This window comes from Centruroides sculpturatus, unplaced genomic scaffold (assembly GCF_000671375.1).
Source record: "Centruroides sculpturatus isolate CEXI.00-Female unplaced genomic scaffold, Cexi_2.0 scaffold617, whole genome shotgun sequence".
Classification (NCBI taxonomy): Eukaryota; Metazoa; Arthropoda; class Arachnida; order Scorpiones; family Buthidae; genus Centruroides; species Centruroides sculpturatus.
In genome coordinates this window covers 213,244-230,063 of record NW_019385101.1, presented here as the reverse complement: position 1 = coordinate 230,063, position 16,820 = coordinate 213,244, and the positions used below count along the sequence as shown (strand labels likewise).

Genomic DNA, 16,820 nt, shown 5'->3' with positions numbered 1-16,820 from the left:
AAACGTTATTATTTTATTAAATTTTGCTGGATTTATATTGGTGTAGTTTATTTTTTAACTTATTCTACTTCCAGTACATATTTGCTATATGTTATATGTTACAAATTTAAGTTGTTTAATTTATGTTATTCCAATCCAGACAATTATGAACTTATATGTTGTTCTTAAGACTTGTTTATGTTTTGGATATTTTAAATTTTTTAGATGGAATGGTGTATTGGGGAAAAGAAAAGGTTCCTCCTATAGAAACAGTAATTGAAAACAATAAACCATATATAATACCAAGACTTCCAAATACTTATGATGCATCCAATGTGGAAACTACTGCTTATGCTTTACTTACATACATTCTTCATCAGGGAGTTCTTCAACCAAAAATAGTAGAATGGCTCAATAGTCAAAGACTGACAGAAGGTGGATGGGCTTCAACTCAAGTAAGTTTTGAAATAGAATGAAACAAAATACGTTTTATAATATTTAATGATTTTTCAAATTAAATAAATTTATAATATGTAGGATACCATAATGGCTCTTGAAGCATTAAGTGAGTATGCTATTAATTCACGTATTAGAGATGTGATGGATGTATCTGTGACAGTAGAAGTTCCTTCAACACCTGGATTTACCAAAACATTGCATATTAACAAGAATAATTTAATCAAATTACAGAAATTTCAGGTTTTCTTTTATAGTCTACATTATTTATTATTAATTAAATATATTTTGCATAAGTTTTATAATACCACAAATTGCCATAATTTTTAGATACAAAATGCATGGGGTCCAGTGATTGTTAAAGCTCAAGGTTCTGGTATAGCCTGTGTACAACTTTCATCTCAGTATAATGTTGATTGGCAACATTTACAAACACCGCCACCAGTTAAAGCATTTGCTCTTAATATACGACCATACTCACATGGTCGCAATAATTCTCATATTACATTCCATTCATGTCAGAAGTTAGTATAATTTTTGAAAATTTAAAATTTTTATTAATTTTAAACACCAGTATATTTAAATATTTAAAATTTTTATATATAATANAAGCATTTGCTCTTAATATACGACCATACTCACATGGTCGCAATAATTCTCATATTACATTCCATTCATGTCAGAAGTTAGTATAATTTTTGAAAATTTAAAATTTTTATTAATTTTAAACACCAGTATATTTAAATATTTAAAATTTTTATATATAATAATTTTTGCAATTTATATATCTTAAATATGAATTATGCACATATATACAGCATTTTTTCGCATTTATAAATTGTAACTAGATATGCAGAATATTTGAAGAGATCAAAATGTGAATAATGCAAAATATCAAGTAGTAATTTGGCCACAATTTAATCAATAAAATTATTATCTAATAATTTTCAGCAGAATATTAACTATTAAATACAAATAATAACTGGATTAGTGTTGCTGGTTGGTTCTGATTGTGATATTTAAAGATATGATAATTAGAAACAAATATTATTATCCTACTTATCTTATTCAATTATGTAAGATAAGTAGAATAATATTTTAAAAAATTAATCTAAAATTTGAATGAAATTATAAAAATAATAATTGTTAAAAGGCAATAAACAGAAACCAAGATTATCAAAATTAATTCACTTTATTCACCTAAGCAAATAAAGTGAATTGATTTGTTAATCTTGATTTTTTTTTATTGTGGATAATTAAGAAAGATGTGATAAAGATTGGAAGAAACCTTTACTCATTGTTATATTCATTTTAATAATTTTATTAAACAATTTACATAATAATTGCTATTAATATACTTTAAATATTGATATACAATACCAAAATTACACTCCATTTAAGACATAGCAAATTTATTTTTGATATTTGTTGCTATAATTAGCTACTTTGTATCAATTTGAAAACTAACTTACTAAAGATTAGCAAGTTTTAAATTAAAATAGATAAAACACGTATAAACATTTCTTTACTATCAACTAAAACTTATACATTATGAGCAAACAGATGCCATATTTTTCAAGTTCTAATATAATCATTTAATTATTTATTATCATGAATAAATTGTCAATATTTTCATTATGATATTTGAACAGCAACATGTGTCATTTTATAATTTGAACATTGTATTTGTTTATTTTAATGTTTATAATGATATTTGACTATATTATTGAAAAATAATTTTGTTTAAATTTTTATACTTTCAATATAATATGATGTTTTTATTAATTTAATATTTTTATTTATTAAAAATAATAATTTTTAATTGGTACTTCTGAAAACATAAAAATATTTATTAATTTACAAATTTTGTCTGAAATTAATTATTTATAATAATGATATTTTTAAAAGTTCTTTCCACTTTGTGGGCACTAAGAAGGCCTTTTATGCAAACCCATTGTGTGTTTGACCAGGCCCACAATGGGGCAGCCAGGTGGTGAGGACAGGGTCTAACATATCCGGAAGTACTACCTTCAAAAAAAATTCCTGGACTTTGATCTGGACTTTGATATTCAATCCCAGGTTTCCAGAGTGATAGACTGCTACTCTAATCATGCCACTATCTGGCAGTCAAAATAATGATACTATAAATGATTAGATAATATGATTTGTCCAATATTTAACTAACTAATAATTTAAAAACTGGATTATTTGTGGAATAAGTGTCCTTATTATGAATTAATCTAATTACATAATTTTGTAATTAGGTACAGTTATCTAAATGTATAAAATTACTTGTCCTGATTGACTGATTGATTCATCATCGCCCAGAGCAAACCACAGAAGAGGTGAAATTTTGTATACAGTTATGGTACGCCATGAGAATTCACACTAAGAAGGGATTTTTGGAAATTATTCCTGCAGGGGTGAGAAGGAGAGGATTAAGGCTTAACCTGAAGAACGACTTCTACTATAGATGCGATTTTTTGTTTTCAATTACGTTTAGTTTTCATTGAGTACTTAGGTGTATTAAATTGATAACATTTCAGACATTGTTATAAATATTTTTATATATTTCGATTTTTTAACCAAATGTTTGAACCGTTTTAAATTCAAATTTGTTATTGCATATTGGTTCGATTATAGAATGATTGTAAATGTTCCAGAAAATTGATCAAATTGAAAACAGTTTGTTTGATTCTCAGCGGGTAGGTATTATATAACAATTACTATGGTTGTTGAAATACTGAATATAAATGGGGTTTGCTTGCAAAATCTGTGCAGGCAAAGTTGTGGATAACAGCTTGTAATATATAAACAATTAAGTTTTTAGATCTTTGCTTGATCAAAATAAAGAAAATTTATATAATAATAATCATAATATCATTATCATTAGATTTTAGATTATCTTGAGGTTCAAAGTATTTGGATATTGGTAATAAGATTATGATTCATAATGATATGAAGAAATTAATTAAATCAATTTTTATGATATTATATATTTATATTTATATATTAAATTTTCTTTGTTTAAAATATTTTTTAAATTTCTGCTTTATCTAAGAAATTTTTCATTTATTAAATTAAAGATGGATTAACAATGAAAGTTATATAAGTGGAATGACTGTACTAGAAGTTCAAGTACCTACTGGATATATTATTCAACAGCAGACTTTGGATAAATATGTCAAATCCCACAGAGTAAGAAACTTAAAGGAAGCTCGATTCATGGAAACTAAAGTTGCCTTTTATTTTAATTATGTAAGTTTAAGAATATTTATTTTGTTTATAAATTTTAAAGTTTTAAGGTTTTCAAAGCATAGTTTATCAGGTAATAATTAGAATTATTCTATATTTATATTAAACTAAAATGTTAGCTGAACTCAACTTCTATAGTTATAAGAGTAAAATTATACTACAAGGATCACTACACTATCATTTAACATGTTTAAAAGGAGAGAAAAACAGTTCTTTGTGTTAGAAGGTATATTGTAAATATATATGTTATTTTCTGACATATTCTGAGATATGGTTTTTATAGTTATTGATTATTAATGTCTTCGAATATAGGTCATTTAAACCTGAAAACACTAAGATAATAAAGATATAAACTCTAGAAAAGACTTTTTAGGTGAATAAAATAAAAATGAAACCTGAATGAGAACTTAGCATCTTGACAATGAGAATTAAGTGCTTATTCTCATAAAATATCTGCTTCAGTATCAGGATACTGAAGCAAATATTTTATTAGAAACGTTTTCGTTCTTACATCAGAACAGTTTCAGCAAGCATTCAAATATGAATAACAGTAATATAAAAATATTACATAAAACAGCATATAAAAAACAGCAAAAATTCACTTCTACTATTTGGAAAACTTTTTTAAATATTAGAAGTGAATTTTCTATTACGAGTATACGAAGTCATCCGATATTAGATACTTTATATTTAAAAATAGTAAATATTTAATGGAAATGTTTCTAAACAATTGAAATTTAATGAAAAAAAGAAATTTAATTTTCCCTAATAAGAATAATATTTTTTTTCTATTAAGAACAATCAATAATTTTATAAATCTTTATTATGATTAATATTATACACAATTATATTTGGAGATATATTTTGAATCTTAAATTTATTTTTATAGCTGGATTCAAATCCCATATGTCTTTCATTTACTGTACAACGCTGGTATCCAGTGGCCAATATGACTCGTTTTATATCAGCTAAAGTTTATGACTATTATGCTCCAGGTAAATAATTATAAACTCTAAATTTTATTTTTAAACTTTAAATAAAGTGAATAATAATTAAATAAAATAATCTCTATGGAATATAATGAAAAATGTAATAAATATTTATTAAAGTACAATACTTGATGATACCAAAGGAAATTAAAAGTTGAAATTAAATTTTCCAATTAATTTTCATTTAAAATATCAAATTATCACATACAGAAACAAATAACTTATAATTGGAGAGGGAGGAAAATCTAGCTGTATTTTTAACATCTTATTCTAAATGATTGNTGTTAGCTGAACTCAACTTCTATAGTTATAAGAGTAAAATTATACTACAAGGATCACTACACTATCATTTAACATGTTTAAAAGGAGAGAAAAACAGTTCTTTGTGTTAGAAGGTATATTGTAAATATATATGTTATTTTCTGACATATTCTGAGATATGGTTTTTATAGTTATTGATTATTAATGTCTTCGAATATAGGTCATTTAAACCTGAAAACACTAAGATAATAAAGATATAAACTCTAGAAAAGACTTTTTAGGTGAATAAAATAAAAATGAAACCTGAATGAGAACTTAGCATCTTGACAATGAGAATTAAGTGCTTATTCTCATAAAATATCTGCTTCAGTATCAGGATACTGAAGCAAATATTTTAATAGAAACGTTTTCGTTCTTACATCAGAACAGTTTCAGCAAGCATTCAAATATGAATAACAGTAATATAAAAATATTACATAAAACAGCATATAAAAAACAGCAAAAATTCACTTCTACTATTTGGAAAACTTTTTTAAATATTAGAAGTGAATTTTCTATTACGAGTATACGAAGTCATCCGATATTAGATACTTTATATTTAAAAATAGTAAATATTTAATGGAAATGTTTCTAAACAATTGAAATTTAATGAAAAAAGAAATTTAATTTTCCCTAATAAGAATAATATTTTTTTTCTATTAAGAACAATCAATAATTTTATAAATCTTTATTATGATTAATATTATACACAATTATATTTGGAGATATATTTTGAATCTTAAATTTATTTTTATAGCTGGATTCAAATCCCATATGTCTTTCATTTACTGTACAACGCTGGTATCCAGTGGCCAATATGACTCGTTTTATATCAGCTAAAGTTTATGACTATTATGCTCCAGGTAAATAATTATAAACTCTAAATTTTATTTTTAAACTTTAAATAAAGTGAATAATAATTAAATAAAATAATCTCTATGGAATATAATGAAAAATGTAATAAATATTTATTAAAGTACAATACTTGATGATACCAAAGGAAATTAAAAGTTGAAATTAAATTTTCCAATTAATTTTCATTTAAAATATCAAATTATCACATACAGAAACAAATAACTTATAATTGGAGAGGGAGGAAAATCTAGCTGTATTTTTAACATCTTATTCTAAATGATTGTTAATTTTATCAAGGGAATTGACAGATTTTCCTGATAAAATTTGATTTTTATCAATTATAAAAATATCAGATATCGTAACAACTAACTCTTTATTTCAATAAAAGTTTTAATGAATCAAAAATATTTTTAACTACACAATTAGGTCATGTGTATGCAGGACAATGGAGAGCAATCATAGGCTCTGGACTAGATACTACAAAGAAGGGCTGGGAGGTCCTTTATCTTTCTTCTGATTTGATGTTTTCAGTTCATTACAGTTTTCTTCTTACTAACCTTGTACACTTAAAATTACATAACTTGAGTTTTTAGACTTAAATATTCTGGCATGGGCTTCTGGTACAGCTCTGGTCGTTCAGAAAGAATCACCTGATTTTGAATTTGTATATTTTAAAAAATTAAAAATTAATAACACAATGATAAGTAATACAGTAGAGCCTCGATTATCCGACCCCCGATTAACCGCCACCATGGTTAACCGACCGTCCTAGTCCGCAAATTTCAAATGTCCGCTAGTGATGTGGCGCTACAATATTTGGCTATGTCTTGGCTACTTTAATATTATTTTTACGTGTTTTAGCTGGCAACACTAGATCGACCATGATAGGGAGCCAGTATTTAAACGAGGCTTAATTTTCTAATTTTTAACGATACAATAGCGACGATTATTATTTTAAAAAATTTTTGTTAGGCTTAACATTGATGAAAATTCAACGCGAAGTAGGTTAATAGCGATAAACTAATATACTAATATACTAATTAGATGGGATATAATAATAGACTACACTAATAATGGATTTTTTCATACTTTTCGGTTATCCGACTTTTCAATTATCCGACCAACCCCAGTCCCCAATTGAGTCGGATAATCGAGGCTCTACTGTACATGAATGTAAAGGACAAATGTCTAAGTTTTAGATTATGAACAATAGATGGTGCTAGTGTGTCATTTAAGACATTCCTTTGGAGAAGTGAAAATGGTATTTAATCAGAAAGTTTTGTGTGCTGAAATGTGCATGATATCAGTTGTTAATCACTGTTTAGCATGAATTTTGTAGAAAGTACCAAACAAGTCCACTAATGACTCAGAGTATTTGCAGGTGATATCAGCAATTCAAGGAAATAGGATGTCTTTGTAAATGAATAAGCCCAGTGCAACTAGGCATATCTGCAGAGAATGTTGAAAGAGTGAGAGAGACTTTTATACACAGACCAAAGAAATTGACCTATTGCACTGGTTGAGAACTGGAGATTCCTCTGCCTACTATGTGGCATGTGTTGAGGAAAAGTTGTTACAAGCCATGTAGAGTAGTGGAAGGAACGGCAAAACTAGATTGAGGTGCCTCTAGTGGTGATGCCGGATAACAGAATCAGGGATACAAAGTCGGTACCAGTGTTGTGACCTAGTATTTTTGTACTAATCTAGTACCTTTATGCTTGTTCCAGTACCAAGATACCTAACACCATTTTCCTAGTACCATTCATGAAATCCTAATACCTTTCCTTTCAATTTAGTACCTTTCAAAACATTCATTTTTAATTCTATATTTCTATATTTTTTTTACTTTACTTTGTCAGTTAATAGATGTTTTTATTGCTTCCTCGTTCAAGTGCAGCAGTTGAACATATTTTTTGCAATTAAATTTAATAAAAACTAAACTACAAAATCGAGTTCTTACCGATTCCTGCGAAGCATTGTTATTAGCAAAGGAGCTACTTAAAAGCAACAATGATAAAATGTTACACTTGGAAACCATCATCTGCTATCAATCATATAAAAACATTCTAGTGAAGAAGATTCCGATGATGATGATCTTACCAGTGATTTTTCAATGTGATAATTTTAAAGTTTAGTACTTCGTGTTCATTACTTTTGTTTCAACATTTTGTTCATTTGATTGTTGTTGAGGTATAATAGCATTCTTGCAATATATGAATTTATCCTGTATGAATTTTGTATGTTACATGTAACACTATATATATTTTCATAAATAGAAATTTGATAAATTATAAATTTATATATTATTTATAAGTATACATTTAAATAATATATAATATATACATACATTCAGCAGTTTATGGTCAAAGCAATGCCTGCATTAGTCAATACAATCACTTCTCGACTTATGAAGGGGTTCGGTTCCACAACTTCGGATGTAAGTCGAAATGGTCGTAAGTTGGGAAGTGACTGTACTTAACAACAAAACAGTTAGCTATCTTACACCAGCACACGTGAAGGTTAACTAACTGCAGAACAAACTAAAGATGATGCAATCAATCGCAAGATGTATATGATATATATTTGACAAAAACTATAAAAAATTGGTACATTTTAAAAATTTTTTAATGAAATTTTTCGTTGTAAGTCGAGGTGGTCATAACTCAAGAAGTGACTGTAGATCATTTTAACGTAATGTATTGATTCTGCACATACATATGTTGTATTATCGATATTAATATAGATTTTTAAAATAATACTATTGCACATTACTGGTTAACTTTGTACCTGCAGATAACTGTTGTTTAATCAGTTGTAGTGCAGTAATATAGGTAACACTACAACTGACTAAACAACAGTTATTTTTTGAAGTTTTGTATGGCAGAAAGCTGTGGTTCATTACCACAGGAAGAAAACAAGCACCATGTTTTGGTACGTGTCCAACCCAAAGACGCACGTGTTTTCCTGAAGCAATTTTCTTTGCTTGTGTGCAGGTGGTGCTCAACTCAGTTCCACTAGCTCTATAAATTGCATAACTTGCAAGTACTTAAGCCTAGTGATAAGCTACAATGACTGAATGTCTCTCTTTATGTGAAAGAAGCTATGGAGGCAGATGATTTTAATGCCCAACTCATTTTCAGTGATGAGGTCTAAATAGCAAAGTGAACCATCATAATTTTCACATATAAGGCTCTGAAAATATTCATTTTTGCATTGCACATGAACAGGATTCACCCAAAGTGAATGTTTTTTGTGCACTTTCTGTATCAAAGATTACAGACCATTTTTTTGCAAAGGAAACAATGACTGGCATTCTATATTTGTGTGGCCGTCGGCCATGATATTGTATAGTTGTTTCTTTTATTTGGATTAATCTTAGCCTTCTTTCCTGTTTGTTCTAAATTCCTTCTAGAACAAAAAGGTTCTAGAAGGTCTAAGAAAGTTCTAGAAGATCTAACACTTTTTGCCCTTGGGTAGGATTATTGTTTCCACAAAAGTAAGTAGAACAAAAGAGGGAGTGAGGCCCTGGGGCCAAATGGACAGAGACAGAGTTAGTCTGGGTGAGAATCCTGAAGAGGTAGGCAGGAAAAAAGCAGTGCTCTGGAACTTTAGAAAGACGATCGAAGATTCTGAGTTGCCGAGAGATCATAAAAAAAAGACAACAAAGTCAAAAATAGACAAAAGGTCTATGACAAAAAAAGTATCACGAATAAGAGGGAGATCTGAAGTTGTGTCCTACCCAAAAGCACATTGCTATGAAAATCCCGGGTATTTCTATTCCTTTCCTTATCCTTCCTTATTTCTTCTACTTTTCCATTTTTTTTTAGTTTTAAGATAGTGTAAGTTAATATGACCCACATCTAACTGTCGCACGTATATGAATTATCTATACTGTTTTTTAAATTATTCAATGCAATCTGAGTTTTTGTAAGTTGTTTTTTTAATGCATGCTATTTTTTGTTTTATCTGAATTTATTGTCGTCAGATAAGAAACCAAAATAATGTTTTATTGAAGGTGATTAATTAGTCTTAAATAGAATATTATAATGATTAAACATTATACAGTGTGTTATATTATATTATAATTATTTTGTTTTCTTATAAAGTTGCAATATTTTAGAAATATCAAATGATCAGCCTCTATTTTAATAACTTATATTAATATAAAATGATAAATTTCATATATATCAATATATCTTAGTTATCCTTGGCAAAACCAAATACTTTTACTGGCATAAAAATGTTACCCAAATTTTAATTTTTGATTTCCATATTGTTGAGTATTGTGCATGTATGGTATAACAAATACAATTTATTTGACAAAAAATTCTAAGCAAGTCATTTATTCAATAAAAATAATTAAGCCCAAAAAGAATAATTGAATTGCTTAGAAGATTAAAAAAAATAAAACATTAATAGCTCACTAATGCATCTAATGTACAGTATATAACATTTTAAAAGTAAAAAAAAATTATAAATCATCCAATACCTGATGTTGAGAAAAACATTTATTTAAAGAAACATTAACGTTTTCGACCTAATAAGATAGGCCATCTTCAGATGCAAGTATTCTCGAATGTATTTAACTTGATATTTAAACATCAGAACGTTCGAATACTTTTATGTTAAAATCAAAATACTAGATAAAATGACAAATAAATAATAAAATAAAACAAATATACTAAACAAACTAATACAATAACGATGTAAATAATGTACTAAAATAAAAAGTAACCTATGTAAAATAAAATAAATACACAAAAATGCCACTAAGTGTAAGGNTAAAAAGTAACATATGTAAAATAAAATAAAATAAAAATGCTACTAAGTATAAGGGCAGGTGCAGGCTAAGAATTTTTTATTTTAGTTATTTTTTTATGTAGAACTTCCATGTGGAAGCTAGTCCCTCTGCATCCCTGGTGTTAATACAACCGAAATATATAATACAACCATCTTTTAATTTACTTTTATATATTTCGGTTGTATTAACACCAGGGATGCAGAGGGACTAGCTTCCACATGGAAGTTCTACATAAAAAAATAACTAAAATAAAAAAATTCTTAGCCTGCACCTGCCCTTATACTTAGTAGCATTTTTATTTTATTTTATTTTACATATGTTACTTTTTATTTTAGTACATTATTTACATCATTATTGTATTAGTTTGTTTAGTATATTTGTTTTATTTTATTATTTATTTGTCATTTTATCCAATATTTTGATTTTAACATAAAAGTATTGGAACCTTCTGATGTTTAAATATTAAGTTAAATACATTCGAGAATACTTGCATCTGAAGATGGCCTATCTTATTAGGTCAAAAACATTACTCAGCATCAGATGTTGGATGATTTATTATTTAAGGAGCTGAGTAAGATATTTGGTTAGTAAAAAAATTTTCAATAGAAATAATGTAAATTATTTTCTAAACAAATATTTTAGTTTTAAAATGTTCCTGATAAAATATATCATATATACATTTTTATTTATTCAAAATAGTTGGATTTTATACATCATAATAGTTGGATTATTTATGTGATCAGATACATGTGGTATCCATTTATCACACTATGATCCAAATGAATATTATGAAATATTACATTTTATTGAAAAAATTCAACAACCATTTTAAGCAATATTTAAAGTGCAATTTAGAAAACTATATCTGTTTATGAATATATTGTAATAAAATTACATTTAACTTAAATTGATAATTTTTAAATGTTATATCATTTATCAACTGTTGCATATACACTATATTATCAAATGAAACTTAGTGTGTGAATATTTATCTGTTGTAACAAAGCTTTTCTTTCTCAATCTGAATTTTAAAAGCCTTCTGATCTATAGTTTCATAGTACAGGTGCCATCAGTCTTTCATTTTTAAGTAATGTCAGTTATAATAGATTTCAGCATGTTCAGATGACATGTAATATCATGTATGTACTGAATGGCATCAATGACAGCTAGTATCCAATGTTCATCCAATGAAGTCTGTAAGTGTAAGTTTACATTCTATGGCACCTTGATGTGCACAGTACTGTTAATGCTCCCTGAGATACTGACCTTTTATTTCAAACACTCATTAGCATTAAGGCTGTCTCAGAAAATTAATAGTGCAAAGTCTGTTTACTTTCCAAATACTTTTGATAATGTAGTGCATATGACAATAAGCATTAAAAAATCTAATTTGTATATAAATATAAAATATAACATTTTAAATATATTTATACCTTTATATATTATAAAAAGATAAAATTTTTATTAGAATTCAAAAGGTATATTTATAAATGATTTTTTGAAATAATTTGGTATATTATTTAATTATTATTTTGTAATTTATTTTTCTAGAGCGATTTAATGAAACTATGATGGATGTGTACAGCTTATTTGTACTTAACATATGCCAAGTCTGTGGTTCTTACCAATGTCCCTACTGTTCCATCTTTAGTAGCACATCAACATTTACTTGTAATATTTTCTTAACTATTTTATGCCTTATAGTTTTATATTATCGTTTCAGATAAGTAATTGGAGTAAATTGGAAAATTATTTTACATTTTACTAATCAAATTGTCCAATAAATAAATAAATCAAATGGACCAAGATGAAAGGTTGTGCATGAACAAATAATATGACATTTTAAATTGTGCAAATAAGAACATTTTTTAATAACAAAATCATATATCATCCTTTACTCAGGTAAAAGATACATGCAATAAAAATAATCTGCCATTTTTAATTTTATGCTTAACCAAGTTATATATAATTTCAGAATATCATTGTAATATAATCATGGTGTATCTCATTCCATTTTTTTTTTCATTTTTTTGCATAATAGTGTACTTGTAATAATATATTAATTATAGTTTTATACAAAACGTTTTGAAACAAAATGTATTTTTTATATTATTTCTTTAAGCACTTAGTTACAGAACAATTTTTGTCATATGAAGTCATATTTGGGAAATGTGCCACTAGTTGTGATAATACATTCATATAATTGTGCATTCTTTAAATAGTTTTTGTAATATTTTTTTTACATTTATGAAAAATATTTTGTATTTAATACTTTGTTTACTGTGTGATTAATTAAATATTTTAAAATAATTTTTCAAAATATAAATCAAAACATTTTAAAAATTTCTCTGATCATTTTAATAACTAAACAATTTACTCAAAAACTGGAAAATATATTTCTAGAAGGCAGCAGACAATTGTAAGAAATTCTAGCAAGCATTTAACGAAAATTGACACACGTTTTTGGCTTCATTAATAGGCCTGCTTTGGGTCATAAATCTTAAACTTCTGAAGCAGACCTATTAAGAGGCTAAAAAATTCTTCAATTTTTATTAAACACTTGCTGGAATTTATTACGGCTGCCTTCATATCTTCTAGAGCATTTTAATAAAATCTACTTTAGTAAATATTAACTGCAAAAAAAAATTAAGGTAGCAATTTAAATTGTTATCTGATATATAAAATTATTTATATTTTGTAAATATTAGTTTTACATTCAGGAAATTGACAATATAGTTTTTATTACTTTTTTATTTCTTGTATTGAATTTTTACATTAAATAAAATATATTATTTGTTATGCAAAAAATATAATTGCATAAGTTTATTTTGCAAATGCACGGGATTAATTTTAGATTAGCTAAGTATCAAAATATATATGTGAAACATTTATTTATAGTTTACAAATTGAAGTAAACAAAGTATTAACAATAAAGTCAAATGACTATATTTGTAATTTATATAATTAAAAAATATATATATTTAATAGAATAATCAATTTAAACAAAATGAAAGAATTTAGATGAAAGTATTAAATACTTTTGTCAATGGTGAAATGCTAAAAATTGTCTCTGAGAGACTATTATTTAAAAAAATTTTTTTTAAATGCAATTAAATATTTTATCAAAATTATTGTCAGAATGACAATTGAAAATAAATAGCTGCAATATATTTATGGGAACAATTTAATTTCAAATATTTTTCAATTTATTGTATAGATTGTGGTACAAGTTTTATTNAAAAATGTCATTTCATGATACAATATTAATAGAATCTCATTTTCATTTAAATTTAAATGTATTTTTGTTTATATTTATAGTTGAATAAAAACAATAGTGTAATGCATGAAAAATAAATGTATTATATTTTCCAATATAGATTGTCGAAATATATTTTGATGCTGTTATTGATACTATTTGAATTAAATAAAAGTTTTAATATAAAACATATTTTGTGAGATTATTTCAATAAACAAATTGTAAATTTCTATACAGTGCTTATGTTAAGCAATTTTTGAAAATTGTTTTATTAAGAGTAAAATAGTAATAAATAAATTGAGAATAAATTTGAAATCTGTACACATAGAATAATCATTATAATAATTTCAAGCTGGTTGGTAAAATGAATTTACTAGATGGCTGGATAGATGTCAGCTTACTGGAGGTCTTGAGATCAAATTCAGATAAGCAATTCCAAGAAGTTTTCATGGATGGGCCAATCCATGATGGGTATGGAAAAAGGGCTGTCTTAGTGCTTAAAGGGCATGGTGCCAGGAAGAAGTTGCAATATGTCCAGATTACTCACTCCATTCATTGTGTGTATCATCTTCATTAACTTGCATCTACTTTGATCATTCTGCACATGTGCTAGTAGACCTAACATCAGTAAAACTATTATGTTAACATTTCTCACAAATGTCAACACTTCCAAGCCAGACACCCTGTATAATAACATTATGTAGGCCTATTGTACACTATGCTGTGTGTGGGTACCGCCGACTAAGCTGAGAGGGCTTAACCTGTTAACTGCCTCATAGCCTTTTTTTTTCATGTCCGGATCTAAATTAGTCATAAAAAATATAACGAGTCTGAAGAGCATTTGAACTCAGATTATTTGCAAAAGAATATCTTAAAACAAGTATTCCCATTCCTCATTACCTATCTGCCCCATTGTGAGTCCAGTTGAATCCATAATAAATATATAAAATAACATCCCATGGATGATGGGAAACAGAGAGAGTACAAAATTAAAAACAAAATCTTTTTTAACAAACTGAAATGACATTAATAAAAATTTAACGTGCAATCGTGGAAACTTTATCATGAGATAGTCGAATATTTCTAAAGACAAATAGGCTATAGAATGGTTATAAAGTCTTTTTTCACGTTATCTATAACACAAAACCTTTTTCTATGTTATTCTAGCTGTTAGACACCGTCCATTCTTGATAGTTTGAAGTTATTAAAAGCAGTTCTCAACAGCTATTTAAATCTTCAACTGCTGAAGGGCGAAGTTAAGAAATTTTCATGTTGATCCAAAGAACTTTTAAAGCGTGTTAAATATATACAGTACTTTGAGGAAACCATACCATATTTATGCCTTGGTATCCTCATACTAAAGATCTATGAAATAAGGTCTATGCTTATAAATAAAGCAAAACAAATAACTAACAGAGAGTACCATTTCAGATAAAGTCCCCTTCTGTGAAAACCTGTGTAAACAGGAATCACCCTATTTCGAAGTTTTTCCATTTACACAGGTTTCATGTTCCGTTTTAGACAAGTTAATATTCCCTTGCAGACTATTACTGTTATCTTTTAAATATTTATACATTATACTTCATTTAATTCTTGGAGGAGGGAAAAGAATGTTATAATCATAGCAATTATTATGATTATATAAAAGACGTGAGCAAACTGAAAGTAATTAATAAACGAAAAGCTTTTTTTATTTTAAAATTTATATAAATTAAATTTAAAAATATACTAACCGAAGAAAACAGGTGCATAAAATGCACTCTGATAAGTAACTATGTAGAATAAATTATAGTTAACAAGAAAAAAATGTGCTTGTAGATTGAAGATAATAAAGAAACTTCTTATAATAAATTACAATAAAAATATGTTTATTAATGGCTAAATGCAATTATTTTAGCCAAGTAATGCGTTTAAATCTTAACAGAAAACCCAAGATATCAAGTACGAATATATATCGAATGCAGTTCTATGCACACAGAACTTTGTATGTGTTTTTATAATGTTATGGTGTTAAACAGGGATGCCACTCGCGACATATGAAAAAACTTGGGTCTGGATAGAAAAAAAACCCAGATGGGGAGTTTAAAAACCCAGATTATTTACCCAGAAAAATTCGTGATTTAAAATATAATTATAAATACTTTATCGTAGTACATTCATGCTGTTATAATTACANTACATTATACTTCATTTAATTCTTGGAGGAGGGAAAAGAATGTTATAATCATAGCAATTATTATGATTATATAAAAGACGTGAGCAAACTGAAAGTAATTAATAAACGAAAAGCTTTTTTTATTTTAAAATTCACATCCAATGTGGCTGAACTTCAAACATTATATTGACGTAGTGCAAAGCAGGGATGCCACTGGGTCTGGATGGAAGAAACCTGAATGGGGAGTTTAAAAACCCAGATTATTTACCCAGAAAAATTCGTGATTTAAAATATAATTATAAATACTTTATCGTAGTACATTCATGCTGTTATAATTCCAGACACTAATACAAATTTAAAAAACCATTTATTACCTAATTTACACAGTAGTTAATGCTATTTCACAGTTACTCTGTTTCTTCTTCTTAACAGTTCTGCACGATCTTTATGCTCTTCTTGTCGCTTCTTACACCTTTGGTGACAAACTCCTTGTACTGCATCTCTAATTAGTTTAGGTTCCGGTTCATACAGCAAACAGCTAAGATTTTTCCTACTGATTGCTTGTTTAGCAAGCAACCTATTCTTTAACGATTCAACAGTTAACCTGTTAGCTTGTTTGGTCTTAATGTTGTTAAGTTTGTTTTCCGCAATTAATGTTGGGAAACGGAAGCCGACATATCCCTCACCACCTGGCCGAATCCATAATTGCCAAAGATAATTTATATACAGTATTAGACTCAATAAGTCCATTTCTTAAAATTTAGAACACTAACA

General features: G+C 26.9%; 1 protein-coding gene and 1 long non-coding RNA gene across 2 annotated transcripts in view; both read left to right on the top strand.

Moving 5' to 3' along the window:
• The window catches only part of LOC111634709 (CD109 antigen-like), an 85,204-nt gene extending 80,496 nt beyond the window's left edge, over positions 1–4,708 (top strand). The window contains exons 30-34 of the mRNA XM_023379543.1: positions 205–434; positions 517–678; positions 766–959; positions 3,522–3,693; positions 4,580–4,708. Of these exons, the coding sequence (XP_023235311.1) occupies positions 205–434; positions 517–678; positions 766–959; positions 3,522–3,693; positions 4,580–4,693 (872 nt within the window). The 3' untranslated portion in view covers positions 4,694–4,708. The remainder of the gene's footprint in view (positions 1–204; positions 435–516; positions 679–765; positions 960–3,521; positions 3,694–4,579) is intronic.
• Positions 4,709–5,698: 990 nt separating this feature from the next.
• LOC111634710 lies at positions 5,699–13,875 on the top strand. Its single transcript, XR_002758266.1, has 2 exons — positions 5,699–5,842; positions 12,187–13,875. It is a non-coding gene; the product is annotated as an uncharacterized LOC111634710 (long non-coding RNA).
• The last annotated feature ends 2,945 nt before the right edge of the window (positions 13,876–16,820 follow it).